Source organism: Oncorhynchus tshawytscha, linkage group LG22 (genome assembly GCF_018296145.1).
Source record: "Oncorhynchus tshawytscha isolate Ot180627B linkage group LG22, Otsh_v2.0, whole genome shotgun sequence".
NCBI classification, from domain to species: Eukaryota; Metazoa; Chordata; class Actinopteri; order Salmoniformes; family Salmonidae; genus Oncorhynchus; species Oncorhynchus tshawytscha.
Genome location: NC_056450.1, coordinates 32,850,634 through 32,870,488, shown reverse-complemented (window position 1 = coordinate 32,870,488; position 19,855 = coordinate 32,850,634). Strand labels below are relative to the sequence as shown.

Sequence of the window (19,855 nt, the reverse complement as noted above, 5' to 3'; positions counted from 1 at the left end):
CAGCTCGGGGGTTTTTGAACTAGTCCAACACTCTAACCACTAGGCTACCCTGCCGCCCCAGATTAAGTAGCACTTAGTCCAATGTTAGTTCCTTCAGCACTGATGCCCGTAAGTATTCTTCTGTTGGGGCGTTGGTTTGGTAGCTCTGTTCATACCACTCCTCCTCAGTCTTCCTGTAGGTTGGTTCTTGTTTAACCTGTTATGGCTGCATCCCTTTGTTCTCAATTTCCGCCTGAAGACATACCCAAATCTAAATGCCTGTAGCTCAGCCCCAGTGGCACGGATATGCATATTATTCGTATCATTTGAATGGAAACATTCTGCAGTTTGTGGAAATGTTAATTGAATGTAGGAGAATATAACACAGATCTGGTGGAAGAAAAGAGAAAGAAAGAGCATACGTTTTCTGTTTTTTATTGTTGCCACAATGTTCAAGAAGGGCCTGTTTATAGGTTCTTCCTATACTCCCTTGTGTCTTCCTCTTTTATATATCAATACCTAATAACTTATTTTCTGTTAGTTATTATGCTCGTCAGCTAGTAGTCACTTGGAAACTAGTATTGCTATATGTATTTGACTTTTCCAAAGATATTGTCCACACAATAAAATATTCTTTAGTGCAATCACTTTAACCTATAACCAGGGTCACTTTCTGTTCAGTGTCAAAGGTGTTTGCTCTCCAGATCGTTAATCTGGCCTAGTTGTCAAAGTTTCAAGCTTTTATTAAGTCACTCTGTTTTTTGTCTTATACACATTATTACAATTCAATGGTTCTACAGTCCTAATACATCAATAATGCTCAACCAATCCTTAATGTGCTATACTATGCCAAATAATATCGCAAATGTAAATCGCTTAACACACTTCTTATAACTCTTAAACAAAGCAAGTAACCATATATTTACCTTAAAGCTCTATTCCCTTGGTTCTTCCCGAAACTGCTCTTTATAAGAGTAGTCATATTTTTACAGCCCCTGCAGTTTATAATACTATAATTTTCTTATGTAGTCCGAATTTCCTATGGTTCCACTTTTTACTGCCTACTGTTTAGATATTGATTCCCTTTTATCGACCCTCTGCTACTATGAGGCTTACTTATTTCTGGGCTTTTTCCATCTTGCCAAACTGCAATTTTCACTGACACACCCAAGATGGAACTTGTTGCTCCCAAGAGTTCTCTACGCCTGAAGTTCTCTCTTTCACAACAGTGTTCTCTTGTTCTCTTATTATTTTTATGTGGTGTGAGCTTCCAGTGTACAACAAAATTCTTAAGATATACCAGTCAATAGTTTGCTTGTGCTTTGATGTCAAAGTAGTCAATACAAACAGGGTATAGTAAAAGTAATTCACCTTGTCTGATGATTCTCTATGATGTCCAAATGGGTTGAGGATCATGCCTAGGCACTGATCTCTCCTCCTTTTATACCTCTTTTAGACACTCAGTTTGGGGGAAGATGTTTGGGAGTGCAATCTAACACAGTGTGCCATTACATTATGTCCTTGCCACTTTTTGTTGCCGTGTGCTCAAGATTTTTTATTTATTTTATTTGACCTTTTATTTAACTAGTCAAGTCAGTTAAGAACAAATTCTTATTTTCAATGACTGCCTAGGAACAGTGGGTTAACTGCCTGTTCAGGGGCAGAACGACAGACTTGCCAGCTCGGGGGTTTTTGAACTAGTCCAACACTCTAACCACTAGGCTACCCTGCCGCCCCAGATTAAGTAGCACTTAGTCCAATGTTAGTTCCTTCAGCACTGATGCCCGTAAGTATTCTTCTGTTGGGGCGTTGGTTTGGTAGCTCTGTTCATACCACTCCTCCTCAGTCTTCCTGTAGGTTGGTTCTTGTTTAATGCCCAGTACTTGTAGTTCCTGTGCATTTGGCTCCCTCTGCTGGTCACTTGCTGTTGTGGCAGTTTCTTCTTTCATTCCTCAGTCAATAGTTGGTCTTAGAGCCCATGAATGTGGCTCTGGATCTGGACTGGCCACTGAGGGAGGGGTCTGATCTTTTTTGGCTTTTGCCACAATGTTCAAGAAGGGCCTTTTTCTCTTTATTCAGATTACACCGGCCCACTTTCGATTGATCCCAGCTCTGCAGATTCTGCTGTGAGTCAGAGTCATTAGATCATTTATTTTGGTATTGGCCATATGTAGCTCATTTTTGGTCACAGGTCCAGGAATGGCTGAAGAATTGCAACATTTGCCTAGAACTAACGCTGCAGACAGCAATACTGGGTGATTTGAAAAGCCATAATCAATAATATAATAATTATTTTAGCAAAAATGTTTATTTTTCATTTACAATCTGTAGAAGCTATGAGAATAGGAAGGTTTAAGTCATTTGAAGCATCACAGCACAGTTGAAAAATATATGGTAAATAGAAATCTAAAATGGATGATGTTGAGAGATAGATGGGAGAGGTTGAATGGAGCTGAAGGGTGGGACTAATTGACCGGTGGAAATATGGTCTGATTAATCCAACATGTAGAACACACAGGCTCTATAAAATGTATTTATGTTCAGAACTTTTGTGAAATAACACAGTTACAAATAGAAGTCAAACTGGATGGACATCAGAAATAGAGGAAGGACTAAAAACAAACAAAAAATAACTATTCTAAAATAGACTGTCTGTAAAAAGTGTATAAGATGTATAAATTGAAGGTAAAAGCAGAAGTGTTTATTAGTTTACTCCAATTGGTGGAAGGGTTTGCGGGGAATAATAATAAAGGTATATTCTTTAAAAAAGTATGTATGTCTATATAGGTGTGTATGGATATATATATTTACCAAAAACATATATGGGGGATTGGAAATGATGCAGACAATTACATTGATGGAACCAATATTCTTTCCGCAATATTTAGCTGATCCGCCAACAATTTTTTTTTTTTTTTTTTTTTTTTTTTTTTTTTTTTAAATATGCACCTAATCTCAACTCGTTACCTGTATAAAAGACACCTGGGAGCCAGAAATCTTTCTGATTGAGAGGAGGTCAAATACTTATTTCCCTCATTTCAAATGCAAATCAATTTATAACATTTTTGACATGTGTTTTTCTGGATTTTTTTGTTGTTATTCTGTCTCACCTTTCAAATAAACCTACCATTAAAATTATAGACTGATCATTTATATATATACACATACACTGCTCAAAAAAATAAAGGGAACACTTAACCAACACAATGTAACTCCAAGTCAATCACACTTCTGTGAAATCAAACTGTCCACTTAGGAAGCAACACTGATTGACAATACATTTCACATGCTGTTGTGCAAATGGAATAGACAACAGGTGGAAATTACGCGGTGCTTTCACTCTAGTGGTAGCATGAGACAGAGTCTACAACCCACACAAGTGGCTCAGGTAGTGCAGCTCATCCAGGATGGCACCTCAATGCAAGCTGTGGCAAGAAGGTTTGCTATGTCTGTCAGCATAGTGTCCAGAGCATGGAGGCGCTACCAGGAGACAGGCCAGTACATCAGGAGACGTGGAGGAGGCCGTAGGAGGGCAACAACCCAGCAGCAGTACCGCTACCTCCGCCTTTGTGCAAGGAGGAGCAGGAGGAGCACTGCCAGAGCCCTGCAAAAGGACCTCCAGCAGGCCACAAATGTGCATGTGTCTGCTCAAACGGTCAGAAAAAGACTCCATGAGGGTGGTATGAAGGCCCGACGTCCACAGGTGGGGGTTGTGCTTACAGCCCAACACCGTGCAGGACGTTTGGCATTTGCCAGAGAACACCAAGATTGGCAAATTCGCCACTGGCGCCCTGTGCTCTTCACAGATGAAAGCAGGTTCACACTGAGCACATGTGACAGAGTCTGGAGACGCCGTGAAGAACGTTCTGCTGCCTGCAACATCCTCCAGCATGACTGGTTTGGTGGTGGCTCAGACATGGTGTGGGGTGGCATTTCTTTGGGGGGCCGCACAGCCCCCCATGTGCTTGCCAGAGGTAGCCTGACTGCCATTAGGTACCGAGATTAGATCTTCAGACCCCTTGTGAGACCATATGCTGGTGCGGTTGGCCCTGGGTTCCTCTTAATGCAAGACAATGCTAGACCTCATGTGGCTGGAGTGTGTCAGCAGTTCCTGCAAGAGGAAGACATTGATGCTATGGACTGGCCCGCCCGTTCCCCAGACCTGAATCCAATTGAGAACATCTGAGACATCATGTCTCGCTCCATCCACCAACGCCAAGTTGCACCACAGACTGCCCAGGAGTTGGCGGATGCTTTCGTCCAGGTCTGGGAGGAGATCCCTCAGGAGACTATCCGCCACCTCATCAGGAGCATGCCCAGGCATTGTAGGGAGGTCACACAGGCACGTGGAGGCCACACACACTACTGAGCCTCATTTTGACTTGTTTTATGGACATTACATGTGTCCGTAAAAATTGTGGTTTTCCACTGTAATTTTGAGTGTCACTCCAAATCCAGACCTCCTTGGGTTGATAAATTTGATTTCCATTGATCATTTTTGTGTGATTTTGTTGTCAGCACATTCAACTATGTAAAGAAAAGGTATTTAATAAGAATATTTCATTCATTCATATCTAGGATGTGTTATTTTAGTGTTCCCTTTATTGTTTTTAGCAGTATGTATGTATGTACGTACACACACACACACACACACACACACACACACACACACACACACAGAGAGAAAAGAGTCTGCCTGAGTATTGAACCCTGTGGCAACCCATAGAGACTGCCAGAGGTCTGGACAACAGGCCCTGTGATTTGACACACTGAACTCTCTCTGAGAAGTAGTTGGTGAACCAGGCGAGGCAGTCATTTGAGAAACCAAGGTTATTGAGTCTGCCGATAAGAATGCGGTGATTGACAGTTGAAAGCCTTGGCCAGGTCGATGAATACGTCTGCACGCTATTGTCTCTTATCGATGGCGGTTATGATATTGTTTAGGACCTTGAGTGTGGCTGAGGTGCACCAGTGACTAGCTCGGAAACCAGATTCCATAGCGGAGAAGGTATGGTGGGATTTGAAATGGTCGGTGATCTCTTTGTTAACTTGGCTTTTGAAGATTTTAGAAGGGCAGGATGGATATAGGTCTATAACAGTTTGGGTCTATAACAGAGTGTCCCCCTTTGAAGAGGGGGATGACCGCGGCAGCTTTCCAATCTTTGGGGATCTCAGACGATATGAGAGGTTGAACAGGCTAGTAATGGGGTTGCAACAATTTCGGTGGATAATTTTGGCAGAAAGAGAGGGTCCAGATTGCCCACATTCAGGGCTCCAACCACCCAATTTATAATAGGAAAAAAGTGCACTTTGGGCAACTTTCCATCTATAATCTCCCTCCCTCTCTTTCTTTCTCATATGTTTTATTGTAGTGCAGAGGTAATTAATACAAATGTACATTTTTGTTTAGTGAGCTCATTTAAAAAAAACTGTTTTACTTAAATGACAACAGGAACATACAATTACGTCAGGAGTATAACGGCAGGACAGCACTTTAAACACATTTAAACCAATGGATACTTGAGCAGTATTAATAAAGGAAAGGATAACCCAGACTGAAGACCAAACCAACACTCTCTTTCCCTCCCCATAGGGACTGCTACCACCTGGGCATCCCGAATAACTTTGACTACCATCGCTTCCTCAAGTTTGCTCGTGTGTGTGAGGTAGATGGGAAGAAGCAGATCTGCACCAGAGAAAAGGTGAAGGCTTGGCCCTAGATTTCACCTCTCATTCATTCATTGTTATGTTTTCATTTACCTTTTCATTCAACTTGGTGAAGTAATGAGGTATTAGCCTAGTTTGGTGGTGATGTAGACTAGGCCCAGCTATCGACTAGTGTCCTGTCTAGGTGGTGTACTTGTGCATCAAGCTGCCTCACACTACAGAATCAGGAGATGGGCTCCTGCCCTATGGGCTGCTCGGACAAGGTCACTTCCGTTACCGGTGATATCCATGTGTGTTGTCCACATACAGGAAGTGGGTAATCTATACGACATGTTCCACACACGCAACTACCTCCACAGAAAAGCCTACCAGCACAAAGTGGGACACATAATAGAGACAATGTAAGTGCTCTCGCATCAACAGCTATTCATTCTACTGTTAAATATCTAGCTGACTTACGATCTCTTATATAGTCATACATACAGGTTCTCAGACATTCAGGTGCTTTTCTGCTGTATGTTATGGGTTAAAGATGACATGTTTGATTTAAGTGCGTGTGTGCCTGTCTGTATTGATTCAGGATCACAGAGGCCTTCATCAAGGCAGAACCCCACATCCTGATTCAAGGTTCAGGGGGAGAAATGTTCACCATCTCCAGAGCAATATATGACATGGAGGCCTACACTAAACTCACTGGTCAGTTCAACCTCATAGAAATATAATATGTAGAATGGCTCTGGTCTTGTCTACTCACTTTCCTTATATGGTTCAAACCTCTTTGGTTGTCAGTTTTTTTTTTTCTAGGTGTCATGGCTGCCCTAACAGGCTGGGTTTGCCAGACCTGGTTCTCTGTCACGTTCATGTCCATAATCACTGCCTGGGTTTGGTTTGCATGATTAACCTCTTCTCTTCCCACGCTCCTGGTCTCTCTCCTGGTCTCTCTCCTGTCTCCTCTCCTGTCTCCTCTCCTGTCTCTCTCCGTCTCCTCTCCTGGTCTCTCTCCGTCTCCTCTCCTGGTCTCTCTCCCGTCTCCTCTCCTGGTCTCTCTCCCGTCTCCTCTCCTGGTCTCTCTCCCGTCTCCTCTCCTGGTCGCTCTCCCGTCTCCTCTCCTGGTCGCTCTCCCGTCTCCTCTCCTGGTCTCTCTCCCGTCTCTCTCTCCTGGTCTCTCTCCCGTCTCCTCTCCTGGTCTCTCTCCCGTCTCCTCTCCTGGTCTCTCTCCCGTCTCCTCTCCTGGTCTCTCTCCCGTCTCCTCTCCTGGTCTCTCTCCCGTCCCTCTCCTGGTCTCTCTCCCGTCCCCTCTCCTGGTCTCTTCTCCCGTCCCCTCTCCTGGTCTCTTCTCCCGTCCCTCTCCTGGTCTCTTCTCCCGTCTCCTCTCCTGGTCTCTTCTCCCGTCTCCTCTCCTGGTCTCTTCTCCCGTCTCCTCTCCTGGTCTCTTCTCCCGTCTCCTCTCCTGGTCTCTTCTCCCGTCTCCTCTCCTGGTCTCTTCTCCCGTCTCCTCTCCTGGTCTCTTCTCCCGTCTCCTCTCCTGGTCTCTTCTCCCGTCTCCTCTCCTGGTCTCTTCTCCCGTCTCCTCTCCTGGTCTCTTCTCCCGTCTCCTCTCCTGGTCTCTTCTCCCGTCTCCTCTCCTGGTCTCTTCTCCCGTCTCCTCTCCTGGTCTCTTCTCCCGTCTCCTCTCCTGGTCTCTTCTCCCGTCTCCTCTCCTGGTCTCTTCTCCCGTCTCCTCTCCTGGTCTCTTCTCCCGTCTCCTCTCCTGGTCTCTTCTCCCGTCTCCTCTCCTGGTCTCTTCTCCCGTCTCCTCTCCTGGTCTCTTCTCCCGTCTCCTCCTCTCCCGGTCTCTTCTCCCGTCTCTTCTCCCGTCTCCTCTCCTGGTCTCTTCTCCCGTCTCCTCTCCTGGTCTCTTCTCCCGTCTCCTCTCCTCTCCCGGTCTCTTCTCCCGTCTCCTCTCCTCTCCCGGTCTCTTCTCCCGTCTCCTCTCCTCTCCCGGTCTCTTCTCCCGTCTCCTCTCCTCTCCCGGTCTCTTCTCTCCCGTCTCTTCTCTCTCCTCTCCTCTCCCGGTCTCTTCTCCTGTCTCCTCTCCTCTCCCGGTCTCTTCTCCCGTCTCCTCTCCTCTCCCGGTCTCTTCTCCCGTCTCCTCTCCTCTCCCGGTCTCTTCTCCCGTCTCCTCTCCTCTCCCGGTCTCTTCTCCCGTCTCCTCTCCTCTCCCGGTCTCTTCTCCCGTCTCCTCTCCTCTCCCGGTCTCTTCTCCCGACTCCTCTCCTCTCCCGGTCTCTTCTCCCGACTCCTCTCCTCTCCCGGTCTCTTCTCCCGACTCCTCTCCTCTCCCGGTCTCTTCTCCCGACTCCTCTCCTCTCCCGGTCTCCTCTCCTCTCCCGGTCTCTTCTCCCGGTCTCCTCTCTTCTCCCGGTCTCTTCTCCCGGTCTCCTCTCTTCTCCCGTCTCCTCTCCTGGTCTCTTCTCCCGTCTCCTCTCCTGGTCTCTTCTCCCGTCTCCTCTCCTGGTCTCTTCTCCCGTCTCCTCTCCTGGTCTCTTCTCCCGTCTCCTCTCCTGGTCTCTTCTCCCGTCTCCTCTCCTGGTCTCTTCTCTCCTCTCCTGGTCTCCTCTCCTGGTCTCTTCTCCTCTCCCGGTCTCTCTCTCCTCTCCCGGTCTCTTCTCCGTCTCCTCTCCTGGTCTCTCCTCTCCCTCCTGGTCTCTTCTCCCGTCTCCTCTCCTCTCCCGGTCTCTTCTCCCGTCTCCTCTCCTCTCCCGGTCTCTTCTCCCGTCTCCTCTCCTCTCCCGGTCTCTTCTCCCGTCTCCTCTCCTCTCCCGGTCTCTTCTCCCGGTCTCTCTCCCCTCCTCTCCTCTCCTCCCGTCTCTTCTCCTTCGACTCCTCTCCTCTCCTCCCCGTCTCTTCTCCCGGTCTCCTCTCCTCTCCCGGGTCTCTTCTCCCGACTCCTCTCCTCTCCCGGTCTCCTCTCTTCTCCCGGTCTCTCCTCTCCTCTCCCGGTCTCTTCTCCCGGTCTCCTCTCCCGGTCTCCTCTCCCGGTCTCTCTCCCTCCCGTCTCCTCTCCCGGTCTTTCTCCCGTCTCCCCGTCTCCCGGTCTCTCTCCCGTCTCCTCTCCTGGTCTCTCTCCCGTCTCCTCTCCTGGTCTCTCTCCCGGTCGCTCTCCCGTCTCCTCTCCCCGTCGCTCTCCGTCTCCTCTCCCGGTCTCTTCTCCCGTCTCTCTCCTGGTCTCCCCCGTCTCTCTCCTCGTCTCCTCTCCCGGTCTCTTCTCCCCGTCTCCTCTCTTCTCCCCGTCTCCTCTCCTCTCCCGGTCTCTTCTCCCGTCTCCTCTCCTCTCCCCCGGTCTCTTCTCCCCGTCTCCTCTCCTCTCCTCCCCGTCTCTTCTCCCGGTCTCCTCTCCCGGTCTCCTCTCCCGGTCTCTCTCCCCGTCTCCTCTCCCCCGGTCTCTCTCCCCGTCTCCTCTCCCGGTCTCTCTCCCCGTCTCCTCTCCCGGTCTCTCTCCCGTCTCCTCTCCTGTCTCTCTCCCGTCTCCTCTCCTGTCTCTCTCCCCGTCTCCTCTCCTGTCTCTCTCCCTCCTCTCCTCTCCCGGTCTCTCTCCCCGTCTCCTCTCCCGGTCTCTCTCCCGTCTCCTCTCCCCTGGTCTCTCTCCCGTCTCCTCTCCCGGTCTCTCTCCCGTCTCCTCTCCCGGTCTCTCTCCCGTCTCCTCTCCCGGTCTCTCTCCCGTCTCCTCTCCCGGTCTCTCTCCCGGTCGCTCTCCCGTCTCCTCTCCCGGTCTCTCTCCCGTCTCCTCTCCCGGTCTCTTCTCCCGTCTCCTCTCCCGGTCTCTTCTCCCGTCTCTTTCTCCCGTCTCTCCCCCGGTCTCTTCTCCCGTCTCCTCTCCTGGTCTCTTCTCCCGTCTCCTCTCCTCTCCCGTCTCTTCTCCCGTCTCTTCTCCCCTGTCTCCTCTCCTCTCCTCGGTCTCTTCTCCCGTCTCCTCTCCTCTCCCGGTCTCTTCTCCCCGTCTCTTCTCCCGTCTCTTCTCCCCGTCTCCTCTCCTCTCCCCCCGTCTCTTCTCCCCGTCTCCTCTCCTCTCCCCGTCTCTTCTCCCCGTCTCTTCTCTCTCCTCTCCCCGTCTCTTCTCTCCTCTCCCCGTCTCTTCTCCCCTCCCTCCTCTCTTCTCCCCGTCTCCTCTCCTCTCCCGGTCTCTTCTCCCCGTCTCCTCTCCTCTCCCCGGTCTCTTCTCCCCCCGTCTCCTCTCCTCCCCCCGGTCTCTTCTCCCCGTCTCCTCTCCTCTCCCGGTCTCTTCTCCCCGTCTCCTCTCCTCTCCCGGTCTCTTCTCCCCGTCTCCTCTCCTCTCCCGGTCTCTTCTCCCCGTCTCCTCTCCTCCCCCCGGTCTCTTCTCCCCGTCTCCTCTCCTCTCCCGGTCTCTTCTCCCCGTCTCCTCTCCTCTCCCGGTCTCTTCTCCCCGTCTCCTCTCCTCTCCCGGTCTCTTCTCCCCGTCTCCTCTCCTCTCCCGGTCTCTTCTCCCCGTCTCCTCTCCTCTCCCGGTCTCTTCTCCCCGTCTCCTCTCCTCTCCCGGTCTCTTCTCCCCGTCTCTTCTCCCCGTCTCCTCTCCTCGTCTCTTCTCCCCGTCTCCTCTCCTCGTCTCTTCTCCCCGTCTCCCCTCCTCTCCCGGTCTCTTCTCCCCGTCTCCCCCCCTCTCCCGGTCTCTTCTCCCCGTCTCCATGTAGACCATGTGTTTGAGCAGATCCTGTACTCGTCATCCTCTGAGCTGGCAGAGGCCAGAAAGATCCTCCACAACATCACCTGCAGAAACCTCTACAAGAATTTGGGACAGACCCAAGCCAAGAAACGTGTGGAGGTCTCACAGGTGTGTGTGTGTGTGTGCATTTCTGGGGGATGGAGGGTGAATATCCTCCCATGGCTTTCTAGGTGAGCTTTTTTAGAAGATCCATATTATGTGCCTCTCATCCTCCTCTTTTCTCGCCCAGGAACAGCTCCAGGAATGGGCAAGTGAATTGGCGACGTGCAGGCCTGAGAGCGACCTCCAGGGCGTCACTCTAAAGCCAGGGGACTTTGTAGTCAATGTGAGTGTCCAGTCTTTTCACCTCACTCAGGGAACTGATCGAAGACACGGGTCACATAACAAGCCCGTCTATAGATAACCTTTATTATCGTTGGCTTTATTGGAAATATGTCAATCAATAAAATGTATTTTTATAAAGCCCTTTTTACATCAGCAGTTGTCACAAAGTGTTTTACAGATATTCAGCCTAAAACTATAAAGAGCAAGCAATGCTGATGTAGAAGCACGGTGGCTAGGAACAACTCCCTAGAAAAGAAGAAACCTAGAGAGGAACCAGGCTCTGTCCTCTTCTGACTGTACCAGGTGGAGATTTAAGAGGACATGTTGCCATGAAGGCCAGATTAACCACCATCAGTTTTTTGGGGGGTTATTAAACAACTAATTGACCAATGTTGGTTTAATAACTTGATTTCCATTTAGGTCTATGTTTTTTAGAGAGAAATCAAATCCTTCTCAATGAAAAAGCTCAAATATTTTTCGTCATTATTTCATAATGCATTTGTTTTACAAAAATGATTGATATCGAAAACCAGGACTTTTTTTAAATAACCGAACCGACCTAGAAAAGCACTAATCGCTCAGCAATACTCTGCCTCTTTATCTATCTCTCGCTCTCTCTTTCTGTCCCTCTTTCTTTCTCTTCATCAGATCATCAACATGGACTGGGGTATGAAGGAGAAGAACCCCATCAACAACATGCGTTTCTACTGTAAGAATACCCCAACCAAAACCACCCGGATCAGCAGGGACCAGGTCAATACTACAATTCACTCTCAAATCTTTTTAGAAGTAGTCTGTTCTTTTTGGATCTTGAAAACATTATTTTACATGATTGTCCTCCCCTGTAGGTGTCTCAGATGCTGCCAGATCAGTTTGCTGAGCAGCTGATCAGGGTCTACTTTAAGGAGAGAGATGAGAAGACCGTGGAGGCAGCTAAGATTAACTATGTCAAGTGGTGCTTGGACAACAACTTCTCCAAGCCTCAGGTCAGGAGGCCTCATCTCGTTCATTTACTGTATGGATCTCTATCTCAAACTGGTAGCGTTGTGGAGAAAATCAAATGTATTTATATAGCCCTTCGTACATCAGCTGATATCTCAAAGTGCTGCACAGAAACCCAGCCTAAAAACCCAAACAGCAAACAATGCAGGTGTAGAAGCACAGTGGCTAGGAAAAACTCCCTAGAAAGGCCAAAACCTAGGAAGAAACCTAGAGAGGAACCAGGCTATGTGGGGTGGCCAGTCCTCTTCTGGCTGTGCCGGGTGGAGATTATAACAGAACATGGCCAAGATGTTCAAATGTTCATAAATGACCAGCATGGTCAAATAATAATAATCATAGTAGTTGTCGAGGGTGCAACAAGTCAGCACCTCAGCAGTAAATGTTGGCTTTTCATAGCCGATCATTGAGAGTATCTCTACCGCTCCTGCTGTCTCTAGAGAGTTGATAACAGCAGGTCTGGGAGAGGTAGCACGTCTGGTGAACAGGTCAGGGTTCCATAGCCACAGGCAGAACAGTTGACAGATGATGACATTCGAGTGCAAGGCTAAGCCAGCTAGCTATGACCAGCTTACCTGCACCACACATAATCAATCAAAAACATGCTTTCATGAAGTCCATCAGCCAGGTCACAAAGTGATTATATAAGAACCCTGCCAAAAACACCAAAACGGCAAGTAATGCAGATGTAGAACCACGGTGGCTAGAAGCAACTCCCTAGAAAGATACCTAGAGAGGAACCAGGCTCCTAGGGGTGGCCAGTACTCTTCTGGCTATGCCAGGTTCATAGATGACCAGCAGGGTCAAATAATAATAATCACAGTGGTTGCAGAGGATGCAACAGGTCAGCACCTCCATGAGTAAATGTCAGTTGGCTTTTCATAGCCGATCATTCAGAGTTAGAGACAGCAGGTGCGGTAGAGAAAGAGTCGAAAACAGCAGGTCCCTGGACAAGGTAGCACGTCCGGTGAACAGGTCAGGGTTCCCTAGCCACAGGCAGAACAGTTGAAACTGGAGCAGCAGCACGACCAAGTGGACTGCGGACATCAAGGAGTCATCAGGCCAGGTAGTCCTGAGGCATGGTCCTGGGGCTCAGGTCCTCAGAGGAAAGAGACAGTGAGAATTAGAGGGAGCATACAGGACACTGGATAAGACAGGAGAAATACTCCAGATATAACAGACTGACCCTAGCCCCCCGACACACTATTACAGCATAATTACTGGAGGCTGAGACAGGAGGGGTAGGGAGACCTTGTGGCCCCATCCAACTATACCCCCGGACAGGGCCAAACAGGCAGGATATAATCCCACCCACTTTGCCGAAGCACAGCCCCCACACCACTAGAGGGATATCTTCAACCACCAACTTACTACCCTGAGACAAGGCCAAGTATAGCCCACAAAGATCTCCCCCACGGCACGAACCCGAGGGGGGAGCCAAACCGGACAGGAAGATCACGTTAGAGACTCAACCCACTCGAGTGACACACCCCTCCTTGGGACGGCACGGAAGAGTACCAGTAAGCCAGTGACTCAGCCCCCTTAATAGGGTTAGAGGCAGAGAATCCCAGTGGAGAGAGGGGAACCGGCCAGGCAGAAACTGCAAGGGCGGTTAGTCGCTCTGATGCCTTTCCATTCACCTTCACACTCCTGGACCAGACTACACTCAATCATAGGACTTACTGAAGAGATGAGTCTTCAATAAAGACTTAAAGGTCAAGACTGAGTCTGCGTTTCTCACATGGATAAGCAGACCATTCCATAAAAATGAAGCTCTATAGGAGAAAGCCCTGCCTCCAGCTGTTTGCTTAGAAATTCTAGGGACAATTAGGAGGCCTGTGTCTTGTGACCGTAGAATACGTGTAGGTATGTACGGCAGGACCAAATCGGAAAGATGAGTAGGAGCAAGCCCATGTAATGCTTTGTAGGGTAGCTTTAAAACCTTGAAATCAGCCCTTGCCTTCACAGGAAGCCAGTGTAGAGAGGCTAGCACTGGAGTAATGTGATCACATTTTCTGCTTCTCGTCAAGATTCTAGCAGCTGTGTTTAGCACAAACTGAAGTTTGTTTAGTGCTTTAGCCGGAGAGTAGAGCATTGCAGTAGTCTAATCTAGAAGTGACAAAAGCATGGATTCATTTGTCATTCATTTGGATTAAGTTTCAGATTTTTTGCAATGTTACTTAGCTGGAAAAAAGCTGTCCTTGAAACAGTCTTGATATGTTCGTGAAAAGAGCGATCAGGGTCCAGAGTAACACCAAGGTCCTTCAGTTTTATTTGAGACGACTGTACAACCATTAAGATGAATTGTCAGATCCAACAGAAGATATCTTTGTTTCTTGGGACCTAGAACTAGCATCTCTTTTTTTTTTTTTTTTGTCCTAATTTAAAAGTAAAAAATGAAGTTAAACTTCCGTATGTCTGAACCAGGCTTCCATGGACGGCAATTTTGGTGCTTCTCCGTGTTTTATTGAAAATGTACAGCTGTGTATCGTCCGCATAGCAGTGAAAGTTAAAATTGTTTCCGAATGACATCACTAAAATGGAACCTTGAGGACACCGAAACTTACAGTTGATTTGTCTGACGACAAACCATCCACAGAGACAAACTGATATCTTTCCGACAGATAAGATCTAAACCAGGCCAGAACTTGTCCGTGTAGACCAATTTGGGTTTCCAATCTCTCCAAAATAATGTGGTTATCGATGGTATCAAAAGCAGCACTAAGGTCTAGGAACACGAGGACAGATGCAGAGCCTCGGTCTGACGCCATTAAAAGGTCATTTACCACCTTCGAGTGCAGTCAGTGCTATGATGGGGTGTAAAACCAGACTGAAGCGTTTCGAATACGTTGTTAGTGTTCAGGAAGGCAGTGACTTGCTGCGCAACAGCTTTTTTTTTTTTATTAATTGAGAGGAATTCGGAGATTTGATATAGGCTGATAGTTTTTAATATTTTCCTGGTCAAGGTTTGGCTTTTTCAAGAGAGGCTTTATTACTGCCACTTTTAGTGAGTTTGGTACACATCCAGTGGATAGAGAGACGTTTATTATGTTCAACATAGGAGGGCCAAGCACAGGAAGCAGCTCTTTCAGTAGTTTAGTTGGAATAGGGTCCAGTATGCAGCTTGACGGTTTAGAGGCCATGACTATTTTCATCAATGTGTCAAGAGATATAGTATTAAAAATCTTGAGTGTCTCCCTTGATCCTATGTCCTGGCAGTGTTTTGAAGACTCAGGACAACTGAGCTTTAAAGAGGAGTCTGTCATTTGCTTTCTAATGATCATCTTACCTTTTCCACATTTTAAAATTGACTCTGGTATCTGTTTGTGCTCACGTTTGTTTAGGACGGAGATTCGATTGCACCGGAGCTCACCCCTCTGAAGCGAAGCTGGGCCCACAATTATGATGAGAACGATGATGAAGAGGATAGCCAGGGAGGAAGAAGCAGGGCTGCAGTCAACATTGGACAACAGAAGGCAAAAGCCAGACTCTTTTAGGAGGATGAGAAAGAGGATCTGTCTGTTTACTTCTTATGGCAGTTGTCACCAATCCTGGTTCTGGAGAGCTACAGGGTATGCAAGGTTTTGTTCCAACGCAGCACTAACACACCTGATTCAGCTAGTCTAGGTTATAATGATTAATTGAGTAGCTGAATCAGTCGTTGATGCTGGGTTGGAACAAACCGTTGCATACCCTGGTGCTCCCTAGGACTAGGGGGTTGGGGACCAACGATGGTGGACAAATGTCTTGCTCAGGCCATTTACCTTTGAAAAAAATGGTCATTGTTCTCATCTTAAAGGAAAACTCCACCCAAAATGCTATTTTCATATTTGTCATTAGTCCATTGTTGATACGGCACCAATTGTTTTGCATTTCAGCAATCAAGTTAAAGATATCTAACTTTCGAAATACAGACATACAGCTGGTATGATTTATTTTGCATCGTATGATACAAAACGCAGCATCATACCGGCTGTATTTTGAAAGTTGTGCAGTATATCTTGAGAACTTGATTGCTGACTTGCAAAACATTTTGGGAGTATATCAACAATGGTCTAATGAAACAAATACCAAAGTTTAGTTTTTGGGTGGACATCAATGGGATAGCAGCTGGGTCTGGTCTGCTTAGTTCATTGACTCTATATGAACCAGAGAATATTAGGGAGTTGGAGATCAGTGTCTAGGAGCAACGTCCAGAAGAAGACCTTTGTCTCAGGGTTCTGTTCACGCTCAGTTCTGTTAGGGATTATATCATATAGTCTTTATTTTATTCTCTTTTTATCTCGTTTTATTTTAAGCATATGTTCTAGGTTTTTAAGTGCGGTTATTTTGCCTTATTTAATTATCGGTGGTATTACATTGTGTGGGAGCCTGCTAGTGTGAAAATACTACCTGACTTCTCTGGCTATGCATCTTGATGTGCCACGATCATACAGGCATCTTTCAGACAGCCTAGCAGCAACTGTTACATATTTATACAACCTGATGAAAGTTGTTCTCAAACCCTTTTTGGACAATCATGCTTGTTTTACATTGTAGCTGAGTATGTAATTGTTTCATGGTATTGTATCACAATTGTTTGTCTTTCAGGGCATTGTCTTTCTTATAAGCATGGTTTCTACGAGGTTTTAGTTTATATATAGGCACCCACCATAGCTAGCCTGGTCGTTGACATACATACAGTATGTTTGGTGAGGTAGGGGTTGACTAAAGCACATAAAGATCAGAGATCTGTCTACTGTATATTTGATTATTTTCCTAAAAGTGGCCACTTGAACTGACAAACAGAGATGGGTCACAGTGTGCAGTGCAGTGTGGGTAGTGTAGTCAGTTATACATACACAATGCATGCGGTGTGTGATTCAGACCTGAAACTTTTTTGGTTTTGATTTGGAATGTTTCTGATTAGTGTGGTGTTTCTCTAAGTGCTGCGGTATCACATTGTTTTCATCCATGTTACCTTTGAGTCTGGCTATGTTATCTTCATTTAAACAATATAAACACAACGTTTACCATACAGTCTGCATCAAGATGAGTCCACAGCTGTTGGTCATTGATGGTATGTTTGTTGATTTAATTATGTGCTTTGTTTTTTTTAAATATATGATGAAAGACAAATTGTAGAGGCAGTCAACGTTTCAGGGATTTTATGATACAGAGTACAACTGTCAAAAGCTGTGAAATACAACTATTTTCTCTGCCTGGCTATCTGAGATCTGTTTTCTTAGAGCTCTGTGTAGATGTCTTTTGGCACAGGTCTGAGATCAGCATTCCCTCACTAAATCCTCAATTGAACCATTCGAGGGGTGAACTCAAAGCTGACGTGATGAGTTCTGTGTCTATGAATGTCGTCCAGTGTTTCACATTTTTCTCCACTAGAGGGCGGTAAGAGATCCCCTTTCCATAGAGGGGATTTTCTGTAAAGCAGAAACGGCTCTGGCAACAATCACATATCTAAGTGTGTATACAATACATGGCTCACTGACAAAGGGATACACACACCGAAACACACACACACACACACTTAGACAGTAATACCAGTCAGTGTGAGTAAGGATTTTGCAGGAAAGGATTGGCTAACTGTCCTGGCCTGAGTCCGCTGTGGAAATTACAATATTCTATTTCTAGTTGTAGTCACAGAGGAATGAATTTCTGTTGTTTGGACAGGAAAGTTATATTACAGGAAGTGGAGGTAAAACGCTGCCCTGCTACACGCACATACTCTTCCATTACACATCCTGTGGCACTGATTCTCAGAGCCAGCCGAGGAATATCCACCCCTCCCTCACACTACCACAAGGCCAACTGCCTGCTATAGTATTTTTATAATCTTCATCCTCCCTGACCTGTTGCTCCCCTCCTGGCGCCAGTGGTCTCAGCCCCCCCTCCCCCCCATATCCCCCTGTCTCACACACAGACTCAGCCCCCCACCATCCCCCTGTCTCACACACCACCCGGCCCCTCCATGGATAATTGAGACCAGCTGTTGCAAGGTGCCTTCCCTCCACCCCCTCCTCCTCTACCCCTCCGTTACCCTCCTGCTGCACTTGCCTCTCTGGCAGATTGGATTGGTATTTGTAGACCCCTCCTTGCTTTTCCAACACAAACACAATCCTCCACAATTCCATAGGCCTCTAACTGTGCTTGTCAATACCCATCAATTGTGATGATTGATTTAAAAAATGTGATTGTATTACCTGCATACTCGTGTGAGAGGCTGCTTTCCATGTGTTTGTCATTGATCCCCTGTACATTCTGAAACTCACATAAACCAATATTAGACATTACTGATTTACACTCACAAGCACACTGGGGGTGAAGGTATGGGGGAGCTGATCTCCTCAAGCCCTGACACAAATGGGTCAATGGTGGCAAAACGCTAGCCCACGACACTCAGGAAGGAATGGGGGGATATGTATTCCTGCACATGACTGGTTCCCAGCTGGTCCTATGGGGTCATAGCTACTGTGTGTGTGTGTGTCATGGCCTCTCATTGGGGGGTGAGACGTTGAGGCTCCAGACCCCCATGGTAGGATTGCTCAGGGAGTCTGCAGGGATCCTGCTACTTTGATGCCCCCACCCCCTGCCAGGATGTTAATGAGGGACTGTGGAGGATCTGACTGGAGCAGTGATGTTGTGTATGTGGTACAGAGAGAAATAGGAGTATAGTTGTGGAGAATAATACATTTAGAAGAAGGAGAGGAATATAAGAGTAACTCTACAAAGCATTCAGTCCTTATCTGGTTAAACACCTAATCCCTATCTGTCAACCTATGAGGGTAAAGCTCAATTGATTTGGAGATGAGACCAAATTGACTTTTGGAACTGAATTCCAGTTTAGAAAGAAAAGAAACATTGAATATAAATTACACTTCTGAATTGAGTGAATAGCCATTGAAATGGAATTGACCCCAATGCTGCAGTAGCTAGCTTGGTAGTCCGTTGTAGCTCAGTTGGTAGAGCATGTCGCTTGCAACGCCAGAGTTGTGGGTTTGATTCCCGTGGGGGACCAGTATGATAATGTATTCAATCACTACTTTCACGTTGCTCTTGATAAGAGTGTCTGTTGTATGACTCAAATGGACATCTAGAAGCTGAGAGACTGATTGTGTGGTATGTGTGCGTGGGAGTTTTTGTCTGTTTAAAGTGCGGCAGTGCAAGTCCAGGCCAGCATGTATGGCAAAGGACTGGGACTCAAAACAGGTGCTCTTTCTCTCTCTCTCTCTCTCTCTCTCTCTCTTTCTCTCTCTTTCTCTTTCTCTCTCTTTCTCTCTCTCTTTCTCTCTCTCTCTCTCTCTCTCTCTCTCTTTCTCTCTCTCTCTCTTTCTCTCTTTCTCTCTCTCTCTCTTTCTCTCTCTCTCTCTTTCTCTCTCTCTCTTTCTCTCTTTCTCTCTCTCTCTCTTTCTCTCTCTCTCTCTCTCTCTCTCTCTCTCTCTCTCTCTCTCTCTTTCTTTTCATCTTACTCTTTTTTCAGTCATTCTCTCCATTTCTCTCTCCACACCTGCTGAGGCGTGAGGGCTTTTGCTGGGAGAGGAGTGGAGAGGGAGGGAGGATGGGGAGCGAGGGTGAAGGCTGAGCTTAGGGGGGGGGCAGTAATTGCTTTATTAGTACTTTCATTACCTCCCTCCTTATCCCCTCTTTCCCTTGATGTGAGGTGTCAATTCTAGGTTGATTAGATATTTGTTGCTCATTTAGCGCTCCAGTGAGAGAGGCAGGAGGGAAGGAGAGAGGGAGTGAAAGGGGGAGAGGAGGGAAGGAGAGTGGGAGTGAAATGGGGAGAGGAGTGAAAACCTGTTAATGGGGAGACTGTTAGAGTGATAGTGAGAAACGCTTAAGTCACCTCTGTTTAAAGAGAATATAAATGAAAGACAAGTTGGCTAAATGTCCCGATATGCTAAAGTGGTTTCCTGGCTTCTTAGCATCCTGTCCTGTGTCCCGCCTTGTGTATCAATGACTCTAATCAATTAATCATGGAGCAACACTAATGCATTTGACACAAACAGCAACCATAAGAGCAACACAAACCCCTCCAAACTCTCAAAAGAGCAAGCCAAGTAGAGTGTTGTTAGGAACAAATCCTACATGTACATTGTATCTCCAAGGTTGATGGGGCCTTAAAACAGGAGAGGTGGAGCTGGGCCACTTTAGACAATTTGAACAGTCTTG

General features: G+C 47.0%; 1 protein-coding gene across 2 annotated transcripts in view; it reads left to right on the top strand.

The window, feature by feature from the left end:
• Positions 1-16,895, top strand: part of LOC112222324 (deoxynucleoside triphosphate triphosphohydrolase SAMHD1) — a 39,651-nt gene extending 22,756 nt beyond the window's left edge. The window contains exons 9-16 of one of the 2 annotated variants that reach the window (XM_024385106.2): positions 5,573-5,681; positions 5,956-6,047; positions 6,227-6,342; positions 10,335-10,474; positions 10,596-10,691; positions 11,339-11,443; positions 11,539-11,676; positions 15,034-16,895. In XM_024385106.2, the coding sequence (XP_024240874.1) occupies positions 5,573-5,681; positions 5,956-6,047; positions 6,227-6,342; positions 10,335-10,474; positions 10,596-10,691; positions 11,339-11,443; positions 11,539-11,676; positions 15,034-15,186 (949 nt within the window). In that variant the 3' untranslated portion in view covers positions 15,187-16,895. Of the gene's footprint in view, positions 1-5,572; positions 5,682-5,955; positions 6,048-6,226; positions 6,343-10,334; positions 10,475-10,595; positions 10,692-11,338; positions 11,444-11,538; positions 11,706-15,033 lie in introns of both variants that reach the window. The other variant, XM_024385107.2, reaches the window with a different exon arrangement.
• Positions 16,896-19,855: the final 2,960 nt, after the last annotated feature.